Consider the following 12,573-nt stretch of genomic DNA (forward strand, 5'->3'; position numbering starts at 1 on the left):
CAGAAAACAGGAGAAAAAAAGGGAAAGTGCAGAAAGTGCAACTAGAAAAAATGTACTTCGCTTTTTCATGAGAACATCTGTCTGCTCTGTTCTTTATAGTTGCATGGTCTTACACTTTATGCACTTGAAATGAAATAGATATATAATTAAGTATTACGACAGAAAAAAAAATGTCAATAATACACTTTTATATATTTCTCTCGTATATGAAAATTTCTGGATGTTATTATTTACTTAGGCAATCATAAATTAAAAAATAGAGATTGTTTTAATTAATTCTTTCGTAAAAAAAAAAAATTCAACTGAGACAGACATTCGTTTTATTTACACTTTTGGATCCTTCGTTCTTTCTCTTTTTAACATTTAAATACGCATCTATCTCATTTTAGAGATACTTGAAAAGTGTTAAAGAGTGTAAATAAAGTTAATATTTTAGGTTAATCTCGCACGTACGCATATCACATAAACAGACCACACATGTACACATGCATGCGCGCGCGCGTACATCAAATTGTTCGATTACGTGTTTTCTGGTGCTTTCTTTCACGAGAATGGATGCGTTACGTTTCTTCGTGAAAAGCTCTTGCCATACATCGCGTGTATACCACAATTGATAGTAAATATTATCAATCATTGTTGCGTCAAATCATGCGTGACTAAGTACGGATAAACGTTTGCTATCATAATTTTGTATTTTTGAGAGTACATGAAAGCGAAATAAATAGTCGTAACAGTGTCGAAAAATTGCAATGAATGCAATAATACATGATATATAAGAGTAATACTAATTTTATATAAAAAGACGCTCATTGTCCGATGTGAAAAAAGAAAGTACAGGTTAATTTATAAACTCTCATGTAAGAAGTTTTAATTATTTAATTTGAAAAAGATATAATTACCATAATAACACTTTGGAATTAACATAATTATAATAATTACATTGCGTGATAGTAGCTTAAACTTTAGGCAAATATTATTTACACAAATATTATTAAATAGTATTCAATTTCAGAAGATTCAGCAGAGAAAGAAATAAAGAAATGGAAGTGTATGTTATTTTGTAATACGATAATATTTGGAAAGAATTCGAAAATATTAGCTATATAGTTATATATCTCATAACTATTAGTCTTAGAAATAAAAAGTATAATGTTAACATCTGTACCTACGGCACCGTCCACTTCTGCGAGCAGTTCTGGACTACCAAGTCCAACCATTGATACGTTTGATGAAATTTCAAATAAATTAACAGCTTATCTGCATCAACTAGCTGGAAATTATGAAATGGATGTCGACGTGATATTCAAAGATCATTGTTATGCTCGACCTTGGAACTGGAAACCAGAAAATATTTATGTAAAACCTACAAAAAAATTGTTCTTCTCAAAAAGTAATACAAGGTAAGATTATCCACAAGATCTTCGTTTGAATTTTTATTTAATATGTTACAATATAAAATTGTTGTAACGATTGCTCTACTATTAGTTCTTACTATCTATTTTTTAGTGATAAGCACAGAAAGGATGAAGAAATTGACGTGGAAAATATTGATAATGAACCAGCACTGCCCTTTGATTTAACCAGAGTACGACACGCAATGGATGAATTCGAACGTTTAGCGAATTTTGCACGACCAGAGGAAGAAGAAAAGGAGGAGGATTGGGAAGAGAAGATAGATAAAACTTTATGGTCTCCAATTCAAAATAGGATATTTAGCAAAGTGACGCGGATATTAAGCTCAGAAAGACTCGCGAGATTAGCCAAAGCTAAAAGCACAGCAGAACCGATTTTTCGAAGAACATCCGTGGATGTCACAGCGAGGAGATTTCGAGAAACGTTAGCGTCAACTGGATGGGACTGGAGACTAGTTCAGTGGCTACATAATTTGCTATTCGAACATCTTCCTCAGGAATATTTGGCCATCTATCTTGACATTCTACAGGTCTTGAGACTGAAGATTCCACAGCTAATTGATAAGATGATTGCTGTGCAACCGAATATTAGTGCTAAAGGAGGTTCTATAACATGGGAAACGCTCGGTTCGCTCTTAAAACGATCTTGGGATCCTGTCGCGCAGAATTTAAGCGGAAACAGACTTGTAAATATGATAATTTGATCGTTAATACGTAATATCTTATTATCTTAAGTCTAATAATATAAGACGAGAGTTAACATAATCGATTACAGAAGAAATTGCCTGGAAATCCAATCTTGATAGTAGTACCTTCTGGCATAGCATCAGCTGTTTCATCTCGTCAACATAAATGGATCACGCAATTAGGATCCTTAGGTATGGTCGCTACTGTTCATACCCATATGGGATTAGCAGCCAACAGAATGACCATGATGGTGTGCATGGATCAATTAGTCCAGGCTACAAGAGCTAAGATTCAAGATGTCAGAAGTGATTGTCCTGGTAGGCCGATAATTCTCGTAGGTTTCAATGCTGGCGCAGCACTTGCATGTCAGGTAATCTTATTTCTACATATGTACTTGCATTTATTCTTCTTCCTATCATTATTGACTTTCATTTACTTTGCGATGTATAGGTGGCTCAAATGGAACATATAACTGCTGTTATCTGTATCGGATTTCCTTTCACGACGGTTGAGGGAAAACGGGGTACACCCGATGATATGTTAATGGATGTTCGTTGTCCAGTCATGTTTATCATCGGACAAAATGCCACTCTCGTTAGATCGGACGATTTAGAGGATCTTCGTGAGAAGATGTTGGTTGAAACAAGTCTGGTAGTCGTAGGTACAGCTGATGATCACCTCAGAATATCCACGTCCAAGAAAATGCTCGAGGGCATCACGCAAAGCATGGTGGACAGATGCGTATTAGACGAGATCGGAGATTTCATCGCTAGCATTCTGTTGCAACCGCATCCATTGCCATTGCGAGCAACGATTGCAACTAATTGTGATAACAAGAGCAAGAAGGATTCTCACAAGCGAAGAAATTCAACCAGCAGTTCAGTAGAAAGCGAACCTAACTCGCCGATCATAAAGAAATCCCGTCCGAACACACCAGTGTCTTCAACATTATCGATTGGGACGAACGTGGCATCGAATTCAACTTCTAAAATCGGCACATTGAGTACTCAACCAAATTTGATGCAAGTAAGTGGACAGCATACGAATCATACTTCCGCTGTAAAACGGAAGCGACCTACAAACAATCAGAGAAATCAATTCTCAGAACTGAAAACTGCTAGACTTTCTGGACAGGTAATTATCACACAATGCAAATAATGTATAATACATTATATATTATAACAATATTATATATATATATATATATATGTTATAGATATATAGATAATATTATAGATATATTATAACAATCACTGAAATATTTATATCTGCAGTGTAAAATATATAAAATAGCATACGATAACAATTATGATATATTATTTATTACAGACAAATATTAATTCGGAAAATGGTATAACGCTCAATATCGGCACTCTAGCGAGTTTAGCGCCGATAGGACCCATACGTTTAGCACCCACTACAGTGAGTCAATCTACAACCACTACCTCCAAAACATCTAATACATCCAAATCCTCAACTGCAACCGTTAAAGTACCGAAGATTATTTCAAATGTGCCGCTGCAGAATGTTTCGAAGATGAAAACGATAGTATCTTCTAACAAGTCTTACTCGAATACGATCTCGAATAATTACAGACAGATCAACACACCTGATAAAAGCGGTGATGCAAAATTGGTGAATGTTTTTACCACAGGAAATCAAATTAGAGTCAATGCAACTCCTACAGGTAAGATAAATTATTATAAATATAAGTATTAATGTTACTAATAGAAAAGTAATTAATATTATGGAGACTAACAAATATTGTTTATTTTTTTTTTCTTCAATTTATAATAGCAGGAAGTAGCAAGCCTACAACAACAAGTGGCACGTTGTCGAATCTTTTGCAAAACGGAAAGAATTCTATTGCGCTCACAAGCGGTGCATCCTCTGTCCGTACATCGTCAGCTTCCAGTATCTTACTAACGACTACCAATTCGCCAACGAATACTGTAACGTCCACATCGACTCCTTCAAAAGGTAGATTGCTATTATCTAATCAACTATTAAATAATTTACCTGAAACGTAGTGATAAATAGATCTATATAATATTATTATATTTATATTATATTATTTTGATCGCTTTTCACATTAATTGAATAATTTAATATTATTTTTGCTTTGTGTGTACTTAGAATAATTTTTATATTGGCATTTAGATAAACTTAAAAAGTCAGATGCCACTAAACAAAGTAAGAATAATTGACATATATTTATAATAGTAATATAAATTTTGAGAACAATTAAAATTATTTTTATTTTCTTTAAAGCATAAATTTATTTTAGGTATAAATTAGAACTTCAAAGCTTATAAATTCAATCATCGAACCAATTGCTCCAACATAAGCAGATTATATTTTTATCTATTGATTTTAATGTGTATTACTTACATATAAATTGTCATATACAATAAATTTATATTTTCGTAATTTGAGGCCTTTTGATAAAAATTTATACATATATACATATACATATGTTTATATCAAATTTTTTTACACTTTCATATAAAATAACATAAAAAGTTACCTCATAATTTTCAAAATTGTATAATCCATATTTTAATTAAATAATATATCAAAATGTCTTTGTATGAAAAGAAGTAATCTAAAAATTCTTTCAATTTCTTGTAATTTCATATCTATATTTTAAATCTAATCTAAATATATATATAAAATATATATATAGACAAGCTAAAGTATTAGAAGCAATATTGACCATAGGATCTTCAAAATTAATTATTAATTAAATGCTTCTGTATAATTTGAAAGTTATTATGTTAAGTTAATATTTTATAATTATATAATTTTCTGATAAATTTTAATACAAATTAAACAAAATTTATTGATATACATGTGATTCTATTTGTGCGTTAGAATTACATATAGAATTTCATGTACAATTATATTTGCTATAGTGGCTTTTTTCCATTAAAATAAAATAATACTGTATACTATAATAATGTAAAGTTGTTAATTATATATGTATATATGTTAAAAAAATGTTTTTAGAGAGACCACATATATATTTTATAAAAAGAAACATCATATAACAGTAAAAATTTCTAAATTTATATATTAATTTATAAATGATTATCAATTTATGATCTGTTTGGGTCATGATTATTAAAAGTTTTCTTTATGCAAAACTAAAATAATCCTCTCCTTTGGAATAGCTTAGAATTAATTAGACCCTGGAATTATTTCACAAGCTTTTCCTCTGTTGTTGTGTATTTATTTTTTTTTAGTTTTGTAGTTAAAGTAGATTAATTTAACAAGATATTTTAATTATTTTTAATTATTGAATTATATGTATTTACACAATATTTCAAATATATATAAGAAATTAGGGGGATTTTCAATCTATCTTTCAATTGGTTACATGACTGTATATAGTGAATATATTTAGCCATATATGTACATTATATTACATCCTATAAACGCTATTAATAATCATGAATAAACCTGATAATAGGAATTGTCAAGCTAAAAAGCAAAATATTGTACATACACTAGGTTGCCTTTTATTTTGTATTCAATAAATATTTTTTTGTAACAATTCGAATTTGTTTACTTCCCAACCTTAATCCCATCCACTTTGAATCAAATATAAATAATTAATGAGTCTGGAAATAACTTCGAACAATTGGTTTTGGGAAATTTAATTAATGCCTTTACTTACATCGAATAACTTGAGCAGCGACAAGCATTTATTATTATAGTAGTAGGTCGTTGCATTAAACATAATAAATTTGGTAAGGAAATTATGTAATTTTTCTTGTTGCTTGATTAATAAATTAAAAGTTCTGTTAATTCATATTTTTACCTATCTAATATTTGTTGGATATGTTGTTTCCATATATAATGTTAAATATAAAACTAAATAGGAAAATATTTTGAAAATTAAATGAGAATGAAGACGGATAAAATACATTCAGAAAATCAATCATTAACAAATTGTTTTATAATTATATGTGAAAATCATACAATATATGTGAAAAAAACATGTTGGTATAATGGAAAATATTTGGGTATATTGCTTGCATGTTAATATGTATTTATTATGTATTTTTATTATGTATTTTTTTTAATTTGAAACAAATATATGTATATATTTTATAGTGATTGAAGAAATGGGAGTAAGCGGTGATTCTCATTTATTGGACGTATCCAAGTCAACGCATTTCCCACGACAAGGAGCCGTGTCCAATAGTACCGATAACTCTCATAATACATCATGTGGTAACATAGTCATTGTCGAGAATTCCCTTCATACCAGAAGCACATCATCATCGGTGATAGTTCCATTAAGCAGCCAAAACTCCGGCTTTTTACCGCTGTCCAATAAGCTGAAATTCTCGCAAAAATCGATGAAGACAATGCCGAAGATCACGGTCAACGCCAATAATTTGCAAAGACTTCAAAAAGGAAAACCTCAAAATATCCAGAGAAGAAACATCACGAATGACATAGACGATGATCTAGGTAATATATTGGATATACCAATAATATTCGCCAAGGATGATGATAATTTGAGCAACATTGACAAGATGCCAGTGGTAACACAAACGACGCTGACCAAAGAATCTCAAGAGAGGCCAAAATTGAACAATACCACTAAGGTAGTTTTAATCAGTAATAAGCAAGACAAATTGCAGCAGATGCCAAATAAACTCGGGACAGCTTCCACGCAAGCCGTTATATGTCCTAATATGCCTATGCAAAACTTAAATCAGTTGATATTGCAAACACGATCGCAGAATGGCGGCGTCCCGGCAAAAAGTAGAATCGGAGTTCCAATAGAGAATCGATTGGTACAACCTACTGTGAAGTATACCAAAATTATACTAGCGAAGAGAAACTCTCAACCTATTCAGCAAAACGAGAGAAGTGAACAGATGATTACAACCAAAAAGACTATAGAAGATATAAACGCGCCTAAAATTCTGACTTTTGAGAAAGACGAGCATAGATTCGTACAAGCGCGATCTACTACGACAACATCATCGATAAATTACGATCTTCGTACGGACAATGTACTTGAGATTGAGGACGCTATTAAGACGAATATCATTGAACGCAAATATATACCCGCGCCTGCAATCGACGAATTATCGTCTGCAATTCCCGACAACGATGACGATTGCAATATTTTCAATGAAACCAAACTGGATGAGAAAAAACATGATTCAAAACAGTCCGCTTTCGGTAATATTAGTGAAATGCAAACTTAGATATAATTACTTTATGACATATAATTGCTCGATAATATTGATCATTATTTTATAATTAATATAAATTGATCAACAATTATAATATAAATTATAATTGCTAATCAATTTAATTGTTAATTAATTAATTGTCTCGCATATTGCGAGAAGACACTTTTGAAATATAATTATTTCAAAGTGTCTATATTGCTTTACAAGTATTATTAAATATTGATATATTTAATATTAATATTAATATTAAATATATTAATATTAAATTACTAGTTATATTTTAAATAATTATAATGATATAATATTTTTAAAATAAACCTAATATTTTAAATATTATAACTATTATCTATATAATAGTATAATATACAATATCTCATTTAATATATTATAATTATATATACTGTATATCGCATTATACTGGTCTCTAAGCTTTAATAGTGATTATTGATACATATTTTGTTATTACAATGAGATTATAATGTGATCTATTTTAAAGTTCTATGTATGACAAATGGAAAGAAGATATACCTATGTATATATATCTAAAAAAATTGAATGAGAATTATTCTAATGTCTGATAGGATAAAAACTCTTTCATATGTATAGAATACCCATTATATTACATTCAAATTTATCAATGATGAATGAGAAAAGGATGACGAAAAGTACATGGAATTAAATAACAAAAAAGTACCCATTTTGAAAACTGCATGTTATTTCTACGTTAATTTTTGTCATAAATGTCTCTAAGATGTATATCTGAGAAAAAAAATGATAATGAAATAATTGCACAAAAATTCATGATGTTAACTTTCTAATTTAAATACTACAGACAAATAATATTCTGAATTAAGCTAATTAATCAATTAAAAAACTTAATTTTTAAAAACAAGAATCAAAGTTAAAGAGTTGAAATCTTTTCAATTTATATCAAGAAAGTATGAAAATTTATAACAGGAAAAAACGTATACATCTCAAAGACAAATAAGTAATGTTCTAGAGTTATGTAACATAATGCATTTATATTATGAATTTAACATAGAGAATTATAAATGGAATTACATAAAGATAAAGTTCCTATAAAAGCTTGTATTTATTTACATCTCATTCCCTAATAAAGCATCTCCATTTTGCGATGTAAACATCACATACATTTTTTTACTTAATTCGGGACCGATTTTACGTGCAGCTGTGATAGGTCCTGCTGCTCTTCTTATCTATATTAAATAATGTAACTTTTGTATATTTATTATATTAATCAATTATAAGCTATACATAACAGATTGTGACTTGTACTAAATATCACATATAAAATATAATTTAAATTTACATTTATATATAATTATGCATAAAATAAATAATTATATATGTTAGAAATTATCCAATAATTTTATATATCTTCATTAACATAATGTTAATAATTCCATTATCATATTACAAGTTTACAATGGAAAGAAATAATCACTTACCGATATATCTTTCAATAAATTCACGCCTTCGTCAGGTGTGCAATTTCTGTAAGCCTGCAAACATAATAAAAATATTATCTTGAACTTATTACTTTAAAAAAGTTAAATTTTTCAAAACAATGATATTGAGTTGCAATGTTTAATTATAACGATACCTTGATAAGTTGCGCTGGACTAGGATAAGCCATACATATCGCTTCTGATGTTTCCAAGCTACTCAAATTAAATTGGCACAGCTGCTGCTGCCACAATCTCTTCAATCCGTTGCCATCTTTGTCCACGCGTACAGTGTTCTTATTATCTCCCATGACATACCAATCGAATTTGCTTTCCTGATTTCCTTTCTTCTGCAACTTGTATGGTATTTCCGAAATGGACTTTGTATATTGATATACCATCAGCGCTAAATCTTGCGCGTTCTCAATTAATCTACTGCTGCATTTGGCTACTATCTGAATTTCAGCTAAACACATCTCTAGTTGTTGTCTGGATATAATTGGAAGCGTGTCAAACTGTTGATTATTTTTACCATTATATCTAGGCCCTTTACTACCAGGATTCTGATCCGACTTTTGTTTCTTTCGATACGTGAAATATTCCTCCATGCCATAGATAACTAGGGTCATACTGTAGCTCGGTATCAAGTCTTTGCTGTTCGAAATAGATGTGCAGAACGTACCTTCCGCTACATGCTTCACCGCTTCGTAATTGCTCCAGATCACAATAACATGTTCTTCTATCTGTATACTGCTCTTAGTACGCACTTTATTATCTTCATCAATATAGTCTTCTTCGACGTTTCTCTGCCATGTAATACTATTAGGAATTAACTCGGTAGTTATCTTGAATTTGATATCGACATTCCGCAATGCGCTTTCAATTTCTTCTCGAGAAACGAACGTGTCGATATGTCGATCAAGATTGACTTCCATAAATTTGATGCATTCGCCGGGCTTCATATCTCTTGATGTCTTCTTTTCGATCGCCTTCAATGCCTTCTCCCTCGCCAAAGCTTGCTGACGTTTCGATCGTTCTTCTTTCGATGTCGTCTTGTCCCTCTTGGAAACTGCCGTTTTTCGTGATGATTTCTCAATTTGATTCTCCTCCGAGTCGGACATAGGCGATTCTCTGAAGTGTTCATTTAAATCAAAAGAATTTTTGTTCTGCGACGCCGAGAGTAACGCGTACTCATGGCAAAAAGGTACCTTTGGAAAATCGAACATATTCTCAATATCTGAATGATATCCGTCAGTTTGTGATTTATTCCTATCGTATTTGTCAGCAACAGGTGATGCCGGTTCGTCCGAATCACTTAACACGATCACACTTCTCGACATTTTTCTTTTCTTCTCTTTTTTTTCTTCTTCGTGCACTTGAGATTTTGATTGCTAGGCGTTAGACATTCCGAGAAAATTATACTCACGAAGAAAGAAATTTTAATCCATCGATCTCACATATCACACAAAAGTCATGTGTGTGCCAGCTGATCATTTGGATCAACTAGTTCTAACCTAACCTGCGCAAGTAATGATGAAGTGACGATTATGTTTGGGAAAAGTAAATATATCGGGCATTTAAATTTGCGTTGATTCGTTATTAATGAATGATTTTCTATGTTTAATCAATATTGTCAAATATCGAAAATTTTTTAGCATTTTTTTCACAAATCTTACAGATTTTAAATGATTCGAATTTGAATAGCTTAAGCTGTTTGAATATAGCTTCAGTTCGAAAAGTTAGAATTACTTGACATTCAATCTTGATATTCGGATTGTCCGAACTTCCTTTTTTTCTTGAATCTAATGGCATCTGATATTTTCGAGTCCTAAAAATCAGAAAGGAATAAAAGCGATACAATAACTGAAGAAGCATGAAAAATATTTATCTGAGGTAAATATTTGAGGTTAAATATTTACATTTAAAATAATAGAATAGTAGAAAGTTGGCATGCGCGATTTAAAAATTTATCGAACGTCGATATAAAGCCACGATTTTCGAGATTATCGAAAGCGCGGATAAGGCGCGAAATGTACATACTTGCGACGTTGTCAAAAAGGCGCGCACAGCGAATAGTGAAGTGAGCATCGAATCCGTGTCCAAACTTGAGAACGTGAGAACTTCAGAACGTGATTTTGAATTGCGAGATCTTTCGTTTCTCTTTATCATGCTTTCGCGTTGATCTTCGGGACAACTAATGAGCGTGTGTGTACACCGAAAACGATACAAACGGACGTCACTTGCTTCACGTTCTGAGGCAAAACAAAGGGACTACGATCGTGTAGGTTATACTTGCCACGATAATAAGAAATCGTACGTGTCTCAGTTGTATTTGAAGTGAATGAATGTGTATACATATGTGTATACATATTGTTTGTTTTCTATTTTTAGATAGTTATATAGTCATTTGATTGAAGCTAGTCACTACTTCACCGAAATGGATCCACCTTCGAGCGACTCGTCAGCGGAACTCGAAATCGATCTTGAAGAAGATAATTTGCTCGACGAAGTGTTGTGTATGAACAATAGAGAGATTGTCGAATCCAATCAAAATGGGATGACGAAAAAAGTCAATGTAGAAAGCAGCGCATGGTATGAGGACGAGGAAGAAGATATAGATGTTCACAGTAAGGAGGAAAAAGATACGGATGTTCGCAATAAGGAGGAAGAAGAAACGAATGTTCGCAATAAGGACAAAGAAGATACGGATGTTCGCAGTAAGGACTCGAGTGCGCGATGTGATAATGATAGTCAAACAGAGCGCGAAGGAGGCACAAATATTAAGTATATAGAGTACAAAGACAATGTAAAGAATAAGCCAGATGATTCGCATATCTGGCGCAAGCGAGTAAGACAAGATAGTATAGATCACGAGAACACCAAGGTTTCTCGTAGTAGACGCTACTCCAGTGACTCCAGTACGACCACAAATTCATCGGAAAGTAGTAAAAAGCAAATAGAATACGAGACAGATCCAGTTGTGCTGGCACGCAGACAGAAAGAAATTGATTATGGGAAGAATACTATTGGATATGATAGATATATAAAGTTAGTTCCTAAGTGAGTATTAGAAAAGTGACATAGCAAGTGACAAAGTATGTGTGTAGTTCAGCTAAAATCTTTATTTAAAATCTTTATTTTAGAGAGACACGTACGCGAGAAGATCCAAGAACACCACCGAAATATATAAAATACAGTAGGAGAGGCTGGGATGGTATGGTGAAATTGTGGAGGAAAAAACTTCATTCTTGGGATCCTCCTCAGGAGAACGACAAGACTAATTAAGAAGCTGTCTTATTTTGTCGTTCTGTTCAAGATATACTGCCAATATCATTTCCTTTAATTTATATATAAATTATATTATTTTAAAGCTATTCTGTTATCCATTTTTAGCGCTTGAAACCTTTTTTATAGTACATAGATTATATTAACAGCTGTATAGTATAGAAACAACATAAGTGATATTTTTGTCCTAATTTATGTTGATTTAATTATTGGCTTTTGAAACCTTAATTTCATAGATGATTTTGTATAACTAAAATAATTTATGTATATTAAATGTCTCTTTTGAGATTTGCAAATTTCTATTGCTATTTAGATCATTTAAATACAAATTTAATTTGTATTTAATTTGTATTTATTTGTGTTAGAGGAGAGCTATTGAAACATTTTAAAAATGTGCAATTTTTGTATGTGCTTTTGATATAAGATTTGAAAACAGTCGTACATGAATATCAACTTATTCTAATATAATAAAAGGATTTGTAAGAAGATAAAAGGAACTATATA

General features: G+C 31.3%; 3 protein-coding genes across 15 annotated transcripts; 2 read left to right on the top strand and 1 right to left on the bottom strand.

Annotated features, from left to right (window-relative positions):
* The first annotated feature begins 412 nt into the window (after nt 1–412).
* Nucleotides 413–8,403, top strand: Rcd1 (Reduction in Cnn dots 1). Of its 7 annotated transcripts, none has more exons than XM_089074306.1 (8): nt 413–857; nt 1,013–1,400; nt 1,507–2,098; nt 2,191–2,469; nt 2,550–3,233; nt 3,429–3,786; nt 3,897–4,079; nt 6,219–8,403. In XM_089074306.1, the coding sequence occupies exons 2-8, from the start codon at nt 1,150–1,152 to the stop codon at nt 7,328–7,330; spliced, it is 3,459 nt and encodes a 1,152-aa protein (XP_088930432.1). In that variant the 5' UTR covers nt 413–857; nt 1,013–1,149; the 3' UTR covers nt 7,331–8,403. The 7 variants fall into 7 exon arrangements, with proteins under 7 accessions (XP_088930432.1, XP_088930429.1, XP_088930414.1 ...); XM_089074303.1 differs by having other exon boundaries at nt 414–857; nt 2,188–2,469; nt 3,900–4,079; XM_089074288.1 differs by having other exon boundaries at nt 417–857; nt 1,000–1,400; nt 2,188–2,469.
* mms4 (Methyl methanesulfonate sensitivity 4) lies at nt 8,016–10,963 on the bottom strand. Of its 6 annotated transcripts, none has more exons than XM_089074391.1 (6): nt 10,825–10,963; nt 10,534–10,612; nt 10,211–10,303; nt 8,943–9,915; nt 8,788–8,841; nt 8,016–8,535 (listed from the first exon to the last, which is right to left on the bottom strand). In XM_089074391.1, the coding sequence occupies exons 3-6, from the start codon at nt 10,276–10,278 to the stop codon at nt 8,416–8,418; spliced, it is 1,215 nt and encodes a 404-aa protein (XP_088930517.1). In that variant the 5' UTR covers nt 10,279–10,303; nt 10,534–10,612; nt 10,825–10,963; the 3' UTR covers nt 8,016–8,415. The 6 variants fall into 6 exon arrangements, with proteins under 6 accessions (XP_088930517.1, XP_088930529.1, XP_088930512.1 ...); XM_089074403.1 differs by lacking the exon at nt 10,825–10,963 and adding an exon at nt 10,704–10,811; XM_089074386.1 differs by having other exon boundaries at nt 8,943–10,303.
* Nucleotides 10,927–12,562, top strand: Slbp (Stem-loop binding protein). Of its 2 annotated transcripts, none has more exons than XM_089074471.1 (3): nt 10,927–11,065; nt 11,176–11,844; nt 11,928–12,562. In XM_089074471.1, the coding sequence occupies exons 2-3, from the start codon at nt 11,222–11,224 to the stop codon at nt 12,067–12,069; spliced, it is 765 nt and encodes a 254-aa protein (XP_088930597.1). In that variant the 5' UTR covers nt 10,927–11,065; nt 11,176–11,221; the 3' UTR covers nt 12,070–12,562. The 2 variants fall into 2 exon arrangements, with proteins under 2 accessions (XP_088930597.1, XP_011645458.2); XM_011647156.3 differs by having other exon boundaries at nt 10,956–11,097.
* The last annotated feature ends 11 nt before the right edge of the window (nt 12,563–12,573 follow it).

This window comes from Pogonomyrmex barbatus, unplaced genomic scaffold (genome assembly GCF_055798465.1).
Source record: "Pogonomyrmex barbatus isolate J1 unplaced genomic scaffold, ASM5579846v1 scaffold1, whole genome shotgun sequence".
NCBI classification, from domain to species: domain Eukaryota; kingdom Metazoa; phylum Arthropoda; class Insecta; order Hymenoptera; family Formicidae; genus Pogonomyrmex; species Pogonomyrmex barbatus.